The following is a 15950-nucleotide window of genomic DNA, read 5'->3' on the forward strand; positions in this document are numbered from 1 at the left end:
AACAAACCAAACCGGTGATAACTCAAATGCATTGGCCAAAGGGAGTAAATGTTCTAAAAAATTATAGATATTAATTTTAGATATATCTTCAAGGCTTGAACCTTGAAAATTCTACACAATATAGAGACTTTAATTCATATTGAAATGAAGCATATATGAATCTTTAAACTTCCAGTAATATACCTAGCAAATTCTGTTCTCTTCAAGGCATTCAAATGCACTCAAGGAGTGAAGCAATAGCTGCATACATCTGCTCTCGCATTATCTTCTCTAGGAGTACTAATAGATTCCTCTCTCTCTCTCTCTCTCTCTCTCTCTCTCTCTCTCTCTCTCTAAGTAGGAGAGGGAGGGGAAGACCTCTCACCAACTTTATTCAACAAAAGAAGTAATTTAAAGCTTTAATTAATAGATTTTTTTTACATGATTACCCTTCTAAATATCAAAGTTTGCATGAATACCTTCCTAAAATTGATATTTGTATATATACCCTCGTAAAATACTTGTTTTTACTATTCTACCCATTTTTTATCTTCATTTTTGCATATGTACCCACACCATCCAAAATCATTAAAAAATTAATAGTTTCAAATTAAATTGACTAAAATGCCCTTAATGGGTAGGTGTATAAAAGAAAACATTTATAAGACGATCGCAACAGGAAATAAAAAAATAATTTCAAAATTCTATTTTATTTTTAATTAAAATCAATATGATTTTTATTAATGGTGTTAGAAGAACTATTATATTATGAGCATTTGTGTAAAAACAGTGTTTTATGAGAGTATAGAAATAAATATAAATTTTAAGAGAATATTTACGTAAATTTAAAATTTTAGAAGGGTATTCATCAAAAAAAATTTAATTAATAACACCTACAACCTGAACAATTCCCATCCTCTTACAGAGTATCTTGCAATCGCTCAATCTGTCAACAGACGTAAAACTGACTACCAGGATCGGATGAATCACTCAATCTATTTTACAACGGAAGTAAAACTTGCTATCAAGCTCGAATAAATCATCTCTGACCACCACTCCTTATGTAACAGCTGGGCCATTTCAGGCCCATGACCCAGGCCAACCGGCTTGGGCTTGGGCCCGAACCAAACCAGGTTCTTGAGCCCTCCTCTCTTTTCCTCTTCGTATGCAAACCCAAGCTCCGGCTCCTGTTCCACCGCCATCCGGCGACCATCCTACCGGCAACCTCCTTCCTCTCTCTCTCTCAATCCGCCCACTTTCTCCATTCTTTCTTCCATCTCCCACCATTTGGTGTATAGAATTGATGAGAAATCCCTCTCAATATCTCTGTTCCTCGTTATTGTGATTTTGCTCTCTATTCAAACTCTAATATGGATCTGGAAGAAGAAACTACCACATCGATCGAGTAGAGATCGGATTTGAGATCGAGGAGAGATCTCAACGTCTTAAACTGCTCGGTCGCCTTGGGAGCACCCCTGTTCTTCGGCCTAAGCTGCTTGAAGGAGATTTGCTGGTTCCTCTCTTTCCAGATTGCTCAAGTTATTGAAATTACTACAAGATTCATGTCGAAAATTGGATATTCACAAATCACAGCCATCACAGAAAAGAAAGGAAGGAAATGGTGATGGTCCTCCATGGCTGACAAGCACATCCACTTTTACTGTATGATAGGAGATGAAAGACTTCTTCAAATGGCGTGGTAAAACCGGAAAAGCAATAAGCATATCCATGGAATTGCTTGATCTCTTGGGCTTCATGATCAGATCTATAAAATGCTATATTCCACATTTCCATGCAAAATTACCTGCATGCAACTGGACTCTAGAATATACCCAAAAATTGCATGGCAAACCCTGCCTCCCTTCTCTTTCTATACATCGAGAATTGAAGAACAATATAATGTTACAGCGAAGTCCAAGATCCATCAGGAAGGCCAAGTAACATATTTTGGAATCATCGTAGTCTGGAACAGCAAATGAGCTGCGAATTAAAAAAAAATGAACATACATCTTATAATGCCAATGACTGAAAATAACAAAGAGAATGTCTCTGGAAATGCTCATGTCCCATCCTGTAGCCTCCCATTAGGATGCCTCTAGAAAAAGTTCCATCCTCTAGCTACCCGTGTGATGCTGCAATGGGGAAAAATGAAATTACCCCACCATCATGTACCCTTATCAACATCAAATCCAGCCCCGGTCCAGCCAGGCCCTGAAGCACCTCTTCCCTTGGGCAGGATCATGTTGCCCCTCCCTCTTCCCAAATTTGGGGTTCTTTTCTTTTCTTTCACTTCAACAGGTCGTTGGTTGTGCCCATCCGAGGCTGGCTGACCACCATTGTTTGGTCCTGTAAGTGTATGTTCAGGCACTTTACCAGCTGATTCTGCTGGCTGAAGCTGGGCAGGTTGAGGAGCTGGGACATTGCTGTCAGTCTGTTGCACAGATACAACATTATGACATAAAAATAAAGAAAACTCAACTTCTAATATTCTATACATGCATGCACAAATACCATATACGTCTGTCCACTGCGATGATGTAGCCTAGATGCAATAACAGGCAAATTACTCATTTACTGGAAACAAATTGTAAAAGTTTGAAATGTCATGCTACCTTGTGTGCATAATGCAATTGATCATGTACAACAGGACCCTTGCTATTTGTAAACTAGACAATATTACTCATGGTTTTAATCGAAGTCTCATAAAAAGCAAAGCAAATGTAGATGCCATAAAATGATATACAATCCCTTTTCCAAACTAACATAAATATTCAGCCAGTTAGAGTCACCTACTAATCAGAAAATCCAACCAGTGAGACAGTTACCGGATTATAGACGAAACAGATACTGGGCAAACTCCAGAATGTGGCAAGTGGAAAGGCTTGAATGTTCTTTTATGATTGCAGAAACCAAGTGCCTTTACAGTTATTAGCAGTTCCTTGGCCCAGAAAGGCTCATCTGTAAGCTATTTCAGTAGCTGATTGGGCTTTTGGACATGATAACTAAACACCAACTTTAGAATAGCTCTATCAACCTGAAAGATGATTACATGATTTGAGGGATATTACCCAGACCCTTTGATTTACTCAAAATATTCAGACCCGAGACTTGAACATGGGTATATGGCGGAGCCAGAATTTGATTCAGTGGGGGCAATGATAGTAATCTATAATCTTTTACTTTATCAACCCAAAAGATATCAATATGATTCAAGGGATATGTTAAGCAGACCCTTTAATTTACTCAAAATACTCACCGGACACTTGAACATGGGTATATGGCGGAGCAGGAAATTTGATTCAGAGGGGCAATCATAGTAATCTATAATCTTTTGCTTTATTTTTCAACAGAATATTAAAATTATTATTGGCAAAAAAGTTATTGTAATTATTTTAAAATAAATTAGTCATTTGAACTAATCAAACTATGATATTCTATTATAAATTTCATAATTGTCAAAGTTCTAACCAAGAGCTTGAAAGGAATGATCAAGCTTGTATCATAAGTTGTATGGAAATAAAAATAGCAGCATGGACACATCTATATTGATAGCAACAATATTAAGAGAGAGAGAGAGAGAGAGAGAGAGAGAGAGAGAGAGAGAGAGAGAGTAGCAATGCTACATTCTTGAAGTGGTTTAAAAAACCAAAAAAAGAAAAGAAAAAGAAAGAGAAGCAGAAGAAAAAGTAGTGTATTCTAGCCATGCTTTACCTGGTTTGTCATCTTCTGATGTTCTTTACCAGTTTGATAGAGACATTTCACTGGAAATCTCAGATAGAAATGAAGATATATATTTTTTTAAGATGATTTGACATGAGCAAGAGCCTGCATTGATTGTACCAAAAAAAAAAAAAACTAGAACCTGCATTGGCTTTTCAATCTGAAGGGGCTTGGGATTCTCTACTACAACATCAGTTAGTGGGTGTCTCCAGATACTCTTGATGGTGAGAAAATATAGCACTAGCGAGAAAATATGGAGGGCAAGTCAGGTGTGTATTCCATAATTACTATCCACAATTAACAAATTCCATATTTTTAGGAAGTGCAACGGTAGGCAGTTTCAACCGAATTTTTTGGGCAACAAAATGCCAGTCAGGCAAATCCTAGAATTTCATGGGCCGCAATGGTTTCCCTCACCCCTGGCTCTGCCAGTGGTAAAGGATGACACTAGGGTATGACTTATGAGTCGGCAAAAACAAATTTTCCGAGGTCAGAAGACATTCACATATCCACACTTAACACTCATACCAGAGTCCTTTTACTATTTAAGAACTGAGATACATGTGTCAGTTGACAGATCGGTCATGATTATCCAACATATAATGCAGCAGAAGTTTTATGCAACACTAACTGCAATAATGATTCGCTGATTTGTTGACAGATGATCTGAGAAGAACAGACCTTTTGTTCCAAGTTCTAAACCATAAAGAATAGCCAAAGAACTTCATATAAAATACAGTGACATAACACAAACAGAAAAATAGAGTTAAAAAAACAGAAAAATATAGGGACATCAACCAAATAGGTTACCGTAATGAAGTCTATATAGGACAGAGAGGATGTTATAGTGGAAGACACTGAAGAGTACTTACATGAACAACAGAGGAACCCCTACTAGGGTTAAGAGCTGTAAGTCGTCTTTTTAACTCCTCCAGTCTTGTAAGTTGAGTGGCCGTGCTTTCTTGGATCTATTTAATATGCAATAAGCAAAATATTATGAATCAGCATCAAATTGAGTAAGGAGCATGATATGCCGGCCGGTTCAGCACGTATCGTACCAGTCCGGACCCTGACCGGTATGGTTCAGCCGTGGAAAACGGTACATAGCCCGTAACCGACAGAACCCAGCCGGAGCCGGGGAAGAAGAAGAGAAGGAGAGAGTGAGCGGAGGAGAGAGGGAGAAGGAGAGACCTCCACTGCCATCGGAGGGCCTCGGGAGGCCGGCAGAGGCCGCGGGGGCACAGTGGAAAAAAATTTGGGATTTTTTAAGTGAAGTAGGAGATCCGCGGCCTCCGCCGGCCCCCCGCGGCCCTCCGCTGGCGGCGGATTCCTCTCCTTCTTCCTCCCTCCCCCGCTCGCTCTCTTTCACCTCGTCTTCTCCGGCTCCGGCTCTTGGTACAGGCCGGTACCGAAACGGTACCGAGAACGATGAACCGGTCCGGTAAGCCACCGGTACGCCTAACGGTACCGATTCCGAATATCTTGGTAAGAAGGAGATTTTTTTAAAAAAAGCAAAGAAAACAAATATACCAACTGATTTAGATCATCGCAGAGCTTCTTCTTGGTCTCCTCCTCATCCCTAACAGCTTGAGCTGCAACTTCCCACACCTAAGATGCCAAAATTAGTGTATCCCCTAGATTATCCAAAAGTTGGCAACAATGAAGCAAAAGAATGTTGAAAAGATGCAAAAAACATCATCCAAAGACATCCATAGACTCTCATCTTCCCAAAAGTAATTGAATGTGGTTATAATGGTTGGAACGAAATGCGATAAAATATCAGGGGTATATCTCTCCCACATAATCCAATTTTATTTCATAACTCAGCATATAAACTTAACAATTTATAGCGAATATACAAAGTGTTGGGGCTTGCAGAAAGAAATGATGGATCATCAGAAAAACAAACTTAGCAACCAAACATACAAAAGGTGGAACATAAGGTAAATCATACGTGAAAAATAAACAAAGAGGTGGACATGGGTATATCCAGGAGTGCAAGATTAGATCATCATAATTCTTTTTCTTTTTTTTGAATTTCAGAATAAATTTAATCTGATTTATAAATATTTCCATGGGGAACCAAGTTGCCAGCTAGCTAGAAAGGCGTGTATGTATGAGACCTACAAACTTATCTAATTGATGGTGGCTGAAAATTACAGAAAGAAATATTTGACCACTTCAGTAGAATGCGCAGACTCTTTTTCCCACATTGGAATCCTTTTAATTGAGGACTACATAATGAAGTCTAGATAGGAGTCCACTCTGAGAATTTACTGCCCTTTTATCTTCTAAAGTACTTCGGTGGTATTAATATTATTCTACCAGGAAGGTTAGGAACGATGGCAATATTTTAGACATGTTTCTGAATCCAGTTTTGACAAAATGTTGTTTTAGGTGTCACTGTATTTCAAGGACGAGTCAAGGGACTTCTGGGGTATTTTGGAGTGCTCTAAAGTCATTGACATGATATTATTCTGTACCGGACTCCAGATCAATTAGAAGTTCAACTGTTTTGAAACTTTATGCTTTCTTTAGTTACAGAAAAATCTCACATTAAGTGCGCCCTTAGGAGTAGCGTAATGTCCTAAAAGGGGGTTGGGAAAGGAGCAGAGATGTATAAAGATTTTGTGCCTTTCTTTCTTCTCAAAGAAAACAATGGTCAGTTTACCGTTAATGATTTATATGCTTTCCACTTTATTTGTGATGAGAATGAGATTCGCTAATTTCGCACCTTTTCAACCTGTTGAATAACTTTACTGTTCTTTAAATTTCCTTGATCTGAAATTCCCCTTTAAAAAAATATAGATTGCTACAGGCGTGAGATCAACTACTCCATAGCTTGGTTGTAATAAAAATTCAGTGTGCTCAAATCCCAGAAAGTCTAAAAGTTCATCAGTTATTTGGAATCAGATTCAGGCTTATCCTGGCTTAATTTTGGTACTAAGTTCATTGCATTAGGGATTTGATTATTCAATAAAGAAGATTTAGATTGTCATGTGATTGACAAGCGGATTATTGTACAGAAACAATATGGTGAACTTAATCCAACTATTGCAACTAACCTTGAAAAGATGAATAAAAGGATTTTGCATGTTGATAACACTGAACTAATCTATTTCATTTGAACATCTTAATATCAAGATGAAATCCAAGTGTCAGAATGAGGTACTAACAAAGTTTCCTTCTGCCCATCTTAGCTATGAAGTTCTTCTCTCAGACAATCTCCTTGGTAATTGAGTTACCAAAACTTGAAAGTAATGTTCCATGTATCTAGCATGATGGGCAAAAAAAGCAAGAAGATCTATCCTTTAAAGAACTTAAAAAGGCAGCAGAGGATGAAGGCAACACCCAAAAGATGAATATCAAGCTTCAGGAGAACCCAACAATATCATTCATAATGCTATCATACCCATAAGTTCCCACAAATTGAGCTCAACAATGATGCTTTGTGAGATTCACATAAATATAGGCAATGTGCTAAAATGTGGCATCCTAGGCTTAGCAAGTCCTCCGTAATCCTGCACAGGGTCCAAGTTGACCTTCATATGCAAGTAGTTGTTTGCTTAGCCTTAATTATGCTCCGACCTGTGGCTCATTGTCGAATGTTCATTTCAGATTGCTATAATTTGGTAAACGTGACATGCGCGCAACTAGAGTACAACAGGGGAAGAAAGCTCAAAAGAAATAGCATATGGAGGGATAATTGGAGAATAAAATTTGGAGACTAACCAAGTGGAGCTTCACAAATGGGGACGCTGGGTTTTTTTAATTTAACAGCAGATAAACTGAAGCTCTGGCTAGATTAGGTACTTGTGACCAATAGGAATCCATAGTAGGCCATCTGTATGATGGTTTTTTCCTTTTATCTTGGGTCTTTTCCCAACAGCTGCTTGGCCCAATGAGGGTTGAAGAAGTGGGGGCTGACTATTGCTTGCAATGCCCATTTTGGGCCACCTTACCAGAATGTCAACTATGGAGCCAGCATGACTTATTTTGATTTTTTTTTTGTTTTGTCTATATTATTGTTAAAACTTGCATATTTAACGCATTATGTAAGTAACTCACCTAAATAGTTTTTTACTTAAGTAGGTTATTACTAGGTTATGATCTCTGATCACAAAATGGTCTGACTCTTACCAGTTGTTAACCATCAAAAGAAAGAAGATTGAGAGTTGAGACTATTGTAATCTTGCATCAAAGAAAGTCAAGAAGTTTAAGTTGGAGTAGTGTTTAATGCATATGGACATAAGAATCAGATTCAGACGTGTCTAAGTGTCTGACCTGGCAAAGATTGAAAAAAGGAGATACAGGGAATGTGTAGAACAAATAATTTTAACTAAAAATATGTAAAGAAAACATTAAAAGATAATATTTTTTAGGACCTCCAATATGCATGATTCTCATCCAAACTTCCTAATTAGCTTAAGGATTTTAGAAAAAATGATATTTTATTAAGTTATTTTAATATCTACTTTCTTTATCAATCCATAAAAAGAAATAAAAGCTCACTTTAATATTATCATAGTGGGTTGAACTTATTACTGGAGGAATCCAACTCTATGCTACATTTTAGAAGTTGCAACTAAAATAATTTTGTAAGTATCCAAGTGTCTGCTACAAATCCAACTTCGGTACATATCTGAGACTTCTATGATCTAGACATAAGTATTTGGGTTACACAGTTTTGGGGTGAGATCAGCAAATAAGGAATGTGACTGTCGTATGAACTAGTAACCTGACGGCCCAAAAAACAAAAGTTTATCCTAGTTACAGGCAGACCTCAAGCACTTTCAAAGTAGTTTATGAAAACACAACATTTTGCTGTATGTCATATGGATAGTTTTCATTTGAACATTTATGGCCTACTAGCATTATGGCCAGATGCTCATCAAAATCTATCAATAATCCCCTACATTCTATAAGAAAATAGTGAAATCTATTCCTAATTAGCTAGCAGTCATCATTTATGGCACATTGTCAATCCAGACATTTTTTCTCAAACACAGATAGAGTAGCATGTCGTGCAGGTCCATGCCATATAAACATACTATGCAAACAAGATAAGGACACCATTTAAGGGTAGGTAGTATCAATCTATGCTGACCTATTTCTATTTGTCCTAGTGCATGCACACAACACAATTGACTGATATGGACTGGCATGAACTCAATTCTAGTCCATGACAATATAAATTATATTGTTATAAACCCTGGCACATGGCCAAGCATGTGACTAACAAAACTATGGGATGGCACAACATGTTTTGTTAGACTAACAAAACCAACCTATGACCAAAATGGGCACAGAAAGCAGTACTTTAATCCTTAAGTTTGCCATTTTCTTTATAAAACATGTACTTTACAAAATTGTGTACTTTCATATGAGACATATATTTTTATTGTTATGTAAGAATAAATGACTATGGATCCAATGAGAGTGAAATAATCAACCTCCAAGCATCCCTTTGTAAGATATCACAAACAACAATTGATTTGTTGATGCATGAGGAAGTTTGAATGAACTAGTGATTGGCCCAAGATACGTAGAGAAGATGAAATAAAGGTGTTGTCGACAAGGAACCGAGTTTTCCATGTTTTATCTCAACTTACTTTATCTCACTCTTATAACGCTTACCAAAAGAGCAATATTGAGTAAATACCACTTAGCTGTCGCAGTTTTTTGGTTTTCGAGTGGTCTCTTGGATTTCAAAAATGATCCAATAACAAAATGATGATCTTAGCTTTCTCCCATAAGGCACTCTCTTAATCAATACTCAAATACTTTCATACATATAGTGCTTCAGGCTAAAGTATGGTGGGTGTATACAAATATACACAGCAAATTGGAAGTTGACTGGTGAAAGACATTTAACAATAACACATAAATCACATGAAGGTGAATCAAACACTTGTAAATAAACAAGAAAAATAGAAGTATAACAAGAAAAAAAAAACAGAAAGGTACATGAAATTCTAATGTAGCATAACAAAACCTTCTTTGCTTGGTCTTCCTTGAGCTTAGCCACATGTATTCTTTCAGTTTGTATTTCAATCTTCTTTCGCAAGTGCTCGAGTGCTTCACATACCCCAAAATAAGAGAAGGAAGATGCATGTTACAACAATGAGTTAACTTTCTATAGATGAAGATAAACTATATGGTGTGCCTACCTGCTTTCTTTGGACCAGCTGTAAGTTTCAACTCCAATGTAAGATTCTCCAATTCGCGTTCAACATCACGAATCTTGGAATAATTTTCTTGAATATATCTGTGCCATTCATAAATCTTTGTTACAAGTTTATTAAAGCAATCTTATCAGATAAGGGATTTTCATAGTGTCAAGCCCCAATCAAACATTAGTACATATATTGTGTCAGCTTATCGGGGACAGATTTATGTAGAAAATGAAATTGATTATAAAGGAAAAAAACATTTCCCTCTTTTACTGTACATATGAATCAAAGTAACATGTACGTAAAATAGATGAGAACATGAAAGAGGTGAACAGAAGGAACATTATTGGCATCTCTCTGTTATGAGATGGACTGTGTAATGGTATATGCACATAAAAATATCCTATGTTCGCAAGTGTTTCAAACTAAGTAAAGAAACATTGACATTTATAGACCATTTAAAGCATTACTTTTTTTTGACTTTATTTCTTAAATCTCTCTGTTATTGGCATCTCTCTGTTATGAGATGGGACTGTGCAAGGGGAATCCTGAAAAATCTGCTCCTGGCTATGCAATTTTCTGTCAATACAAGTGTTTGGTAAAATAACTAAATCAAATTTCAACATTTATGTCATTTATTTCTTTTATATTCCTTTCAATTTCTTAAATTGACTTGGAAAAATGGAATATTGATGAAGTCTGGCCTCAACAAAAGTCCAAATGTTTTTTCTTTTGACTTCGCCTTTTCAACATTGGGCACAGTTGAAAAAACACATGATTTCAAGAACAATTAGGTAATCGGACCTTCATTCTTTCTTAACTTTAGTAAGAAATTATGAATGTAGAGTTCACTACATTCAATAGTGAATGTAGAGTTCACTACAAACTCAGACTAAATTGCCATCAACTTCAAATTGCCATCAAACCTCAGACTTATCCCACAGCCTAAACTTACCCATTTGAGAAAACCAAATCTAGAGTTCACTACAAACTTTATAAAGAATGAAGCCTAACATCTTGAAATATTTTATACTAGCTACTCTGAAATTGGAACCAAAAATTTTGCCTTTGATCAACACCCAATTCACAACTGGGAAAGTTTTTGGAGCTTCAGTTAAACCTAACATGTGAGACCAAATTTAGTTAGGGGCGTCAATGGCAGAAAGCGAGTGTCTAGGTAGGTTACAGACCAGTATCAACAGCAGGCTAGGATTAAGGGAACTTATGGAGGAGAAAGACAGAAAGCGAGTGTCCAGGTGCTTTAGGAGGCTGAGATTTATTCATATCCATCAAAACATCTGACAGTAACTAACAAAAAAAAGATGAAGAAAAGCAGTGAACTCAACATTCTACAGCAAGGATTTCAAAGGGCAGGGTTTGGATGTGATCTAGAGGTTAGATGGAGATTCTTTGAGGTTAGACAATTTGTTGCTGCAGAGCTTCCATAAAGATAGATGAGAGAGAAGGAAAAAGAACAGATAATAGAAGGAAGAAAGACAAAAAAGAATAAAAATATTTCAAAAATGTGAAAGTAAATTATAATAGTTAATTTTTTAAGAAAAGGAACAACTTTGCATTTTGTTTTTCAAAAAACTTATCTGGACAGCCAGTTCTCTCTTCCTACATTATAGAGAGGTCAGCCACTCCTATCAATTTGAATCCTAAGAGAAAAGATATAACTGTAGTTTGCACTAAATTCTCAAGGAATAATAAGGATGCATAAAACCATACATTCAGTTGATAATACCATTAAGAACTCACGTAATTCTGAAAAATGACATCTCCATGCTAAATGAGTTGTTTGCCATAGACATCAAGCATCAAGCATCTTCTTTATTGTTTACATCCACGATGATCCTGAATTAGGTCCAACTGAGACTTCTTTGCACCCTTATACAATTGACTGCCTCACCAAACCTCTAATTAGGCATGAGATGAAGAAAAGTCCAAGAAACCTTATGTTCATAATTCAGTATCTTCAAGGTATTTGTATTTGGTCAGGATAGACCATACCACTGGAAGATCTGTCATTGCAGGAATCATCTTTCCTCTGACAGAAATTTTTTGTTTTTGCTTTTTTATATATTTTGTGGACGACTTCGAACTCTGGGTGCCCATCCAATGTTCCGGTGCTGGGAAGACCCCTGGCTACCTGTCTCCCACCTACAGTCTTTTAGAATATTTGGTCAGGATAGACCACACCATTGGAAGATTTGTCATTGCACGAATAACCTTTCCTCTGACAGAATTTTTGTTTTTGTTTTCTTCATAGCTACTTTGAACTCTGGGTGCCCATCCAATGTTCAAGTGCTAGGAAGACCCCTGGCTACCTGTCTCCCACCTACATAGTGAATTGACTAAAATATGAAAGAACTATTTTTTCTTTAAATCTTTCACTTTGAGCAAAGATGTATGATTTGGCTACTCAATCAATGCCTACTTGCATGGTGCAAAATTATGTGACAACATGGACAAAAAGAGGGAGGGGGGGGGGGGTTCTCAATCATACAAACAAGATGCAGAACATGAATGTTGAGTTGCATGTTTATAAAACGAATGAAGAGAAAATCTCAAATTATTTTAAGTTTTCCAAAGATGTTCAACCAAACTATAGAGATAGTTTATATTGGTGACTTGGCAAATCTACTTTCATTGTCAGGTCACAATGTTGTTAATATTGTGTCATGAATTTTATAAGAATGCTTGGTTATCTTCGCAGGAGACATTGGAAGTCAATGAATGAGTTAATCATAATGATTTTAATCCACAATGTTTTATGCATCTTAACAAGATGTTGAACATTTATCTATCAAGTACATCATCTACATTCCAACAAACCCTCAGTAAGATTCAATTTCATAAACACTGAATCGCCATAATGATGCTCTACCTCAAAGTCTTAGCAGCTATTTGTGTTCTCAATCTTGTTATCATAGCAATGATTCTTCCCTTTTCTTAAAAGTTTCAACTATAACTTGCTTCACCTCAAACGTTAAAGGCTCTTAGTGACGCGTTCAGGGCTCATGGGTTAGGCTCTGTAATTGAAGCATACCAATTAAAAAAGGCTTGTATGAGGTGCAAACCTTGAAGTTAACTACTCCTCTTAATGCATGCAAATTAGACTTTGAATATTTCACGCATCAATAGTAGGTAAATGATGACCTTTTTTGTTTTTGAAGTTGAATGAAGTTTTTAAGTGTGAAAATAATTGAAAAGTTCAGACAAGTTCTCTCATAATCTTTGTCAAACATTAGAATGCAAATATTGAATAAAAGAAGGCATTTTTCTACAATATCTGCAAGAAAGTTTTGTAAATTTGAAGTCTGCAACTTCAAATTCTGACAATATTTGTTGTAATAATCAAGTTCAAACAAAATGGACATGCCATTTGCGTATTATATGACTCTTTTATTATTTATTTAAAATTTCTTAATTTAAGAGGTAATCATTGCATGCATTAAGTCTTATTCTTGCTCCATTGAGAATTTAGATCCTTAAACCATGTCTCTGCCTTTTCAGAAATTGGTTGTTCTATGACAATAAGGCATTGCCTGTGCCAAAAGATTCAACATCAAAACTGATTTTCTAGACTTCTATCGATCACGTAGCTTCAAGTCACGATAGCAAATTTATACAAAATGCTAGTGTTTCTATATGCTTTTTCCCTATCTTTTCTTTCTCCTTTTTGCGCAGAGTTAAAATTAACCCCTGTGAAGATGGATATAAGAATTAAAATTGCAATGTAACGAACAACCTATTTCATAAATTTGGCATCTGCCACATAAACAAAATTAGAAAACTCTCTATTACTTGATGTAGAAATGAGAATCTGCCGCAAGACCTGCACCCTTCTCCAACAAAAGATGAAACTACCCAGTACAACTTGTACGTTGGTTCAAGTAATTAACAAGCATTCTCGCAAAGTCGGCGGGAAGGCACTTTAACTTGTAAAACCAAGCGGAAGAGAAACAGTAGAATTATTACACGCCAGAAGAAGATAGCCTGAATCCAGATACACAGATATGCACCTCGCAGTTTCCAGCATACAACACTACTACAAGGGTAGTACAAGAAACGAAGGATTGGAAAGAAACCGGCGCCCAATTCACGCCCCTCATTTGGGTAACAACTTGTATGGAAAAATTGAAGGAAATAATGAGGCAGATCTGATATGAAAGAGAAGAGAGGGAGAAGAGGAAAGATGGGCATTCGAGGCGTACCTCTTCAGCTGGAGCTGCTCTTCCTCAATGACCTGGTGAAGCGAAGAAAATCGGTCAGAAGGAAGGGGGGGGTGCGAAATTTAGATTAAAGAAGAAAGAGAGGAGACGGCGAGGAGAGTGAGAGACCTTCTCGGTGAAGGCGATGACGGGGTTTTCTCTGGCGATCCCGTCGGGGCCGATCTCGGGGAGGAGGGAGGGAGGGAGTTGGGAGGCCATCAGGGTGCGAGGGGAGGAATTAGATCTCTCGCCTCTCTCTCTCTCTCTCTCTCTCCCTCTTCCTCCTTCCGAGTCTCGGATTTTTAATTTTTTCTCCCTTCCTGCGGGCCAGGCGCTCGATTTCAGAGAAGCGGCATGCGCGGAAACCGGCTTCTCGCTTTCTGGTTTCCGGGTACGCTACGCCCGGCGGCCCGAGCCAAGGGACGTGCTAAGTGCTAACCCGCCGCACAGGCGCAAGGTAGCGAAACCTGTCAGACCAAAAACCATGAACCAATTCTAACACGTACCAACAGGAAAAATAAATAAATATATAATATATATATATATATATAGTAATTTAAATTGGCCATATATCAATCTCAAAATAACTGCAAGCTAAATATTGAAACAATTCTATTTAATAGGTTCTATAAAATGATGTTTACGGAAGAAGGTTTGCAACAATAGGAACGAGCAACGAGATTGAGTTCATAGTCTAACTATGGCTTTGTTCCAAGCTTACCCCGAGCACTATCCGCCAACTCCAAAGCTTAATTCTCCGAAAACAGAAAGGTAGATAGCGAGCTGAAAGTTCAGTAAATAATCAAAAATAAAATTAGAGAGATCGAATAAGTACAATTAGAAACATTTTTAACAGGTTAGATGAGTAAGGATGGAGCAACATGCAAATGGCAATGAGAGAGAGTTTCAACGAGGTCCAGGCTCAAGTCAGCTTCGGATGCTTGATGTTCACCTTCGAAATGTTTTTATTAAATCATGGAAGCAATTTTACAAGCAGTCATGAATGTATGTACATACATATTTCATTTAGTTACTGAAGATTTTTCGTAAATTACGCACTATTCATATTACATAAAAAATTACATTACCGATATTTATAAATATGGTTTAAATAAAAATTAGCTATATTACAATCATTTTGGTCTAGTCGAATCCCTATTAGAATCCGACGCCACTAGTGAAGCAGCCGAGATCAAGAAAGGTGAAGAAGATTATGAAATATAATTCTTTCTTTTTTTTGCTTTTCTAATTAACAAACTTGCTTCGAGATTCAGATCGAAGAGGGGTTTGGATCATGAATCGACAATCTTCGACGCGAAGGAGAGGCAATTGGGCCACGGTTGGAACGCCGCCGACAGTTGCGGCTAGTGCGATGAGGGTTCGCTTGATCCACTCCCCCTCTATAGCCTCGAGTCCAAACCAGCGAGTTCTTCATTATTCAATGGCGAGAAAGTGACATGGTGTTGGTGGTGGGAGGCTACAACTGATGGAGCCTGGTAGCACCAGGGAGTAGTGGCAGTAGGTATCCGACGAGGGCCGAGGTAATCGGCAACTGCAAGGGAGTGGTCGGTGGAGGTGGGGCGACGGCGGTGCCTGAGGGAGAAGCGGCCGGAGAGGACGAGAGCCGGAGAGGCACCGACAAGTTGATGCGGGTGGGGGAGGAGGGGCGACAGTGATGGAAGAAGGTAAAAGGAGCAAGGCTGGCTAGGGAGGAACCCTAGAGATGGTGACTTTATGGAAAGAGAAGAGCTTGAATTCGTGGATTCTACCTGAGGCTAACTAAGGTAGAAAGATAATTTTCTATGAAAAGTGATTTTTTTTAAAAAAAATTTGATTAGCTTAACTAAGAAGCATAATTAAT

At 37.5% G+C, this 15950-nt stretch overlaps 1 protein-coding gene across 2 annotated transcripts; it reads right to left on the minus strand.

The window, feature by feature from the left end:
* Window positions 1–1816: 1816 nt before the first annotated feature.
* LOC103702798 lies at window positions 1817–14515 on the minus strand. Of its 2 annotated transcripts, XM_008785363.3 has the most exons (7): window positions 14219–14515; window positions 14093–14124; window positions 9870–9967; window positions 9695–9777; window positions 5230–5307; window positions 4572–4667; window positions 1817–2410 (listed from the first exon to the last, which is right to left on the minus strand). In XM_008785363.3, the coding sequence occupies exons 1-7, from the start codon at window positions 14306–14308 to the stop codon at window positions 2144–2146; spliced, it is 744 nt and encodes a 247-aa protein (XP_008783585.2). In that variant the 5' UTR covers window positions 14309–14515; the 3' UTR covers window positions 1817–2143. The 2 variants fall into 2 exon arrangements, with proteins under 2 accessions (XP_008783585.2, XP_038974606.1); XM_039118678.1 differs by lacking the exons at window positions 14093–14124; window positions 14219–14515 and adding an exon at window positions 11634–12117.
* Window positions 14516–15950: the final 1435 nt, after the last annotated feature.

Source organism: Phoenix dactylifera, unplaced genomic scaffold, assembly GCF_009389715.1.
Source record: "Phoenix dactylifera cultivar Barhee BC4 unplaced genomic scaffold, palm_55x_up_171113_PBpolish2nd_filt_p 000392F, whole genome shotgun sequence".
Lineage (NCBI taxonomy): Eukaryota > Viridiplantae > Streptophyta > Magnoliopsida > Arecales > Arecaceae > Phoenix > Phoenix dactylifera.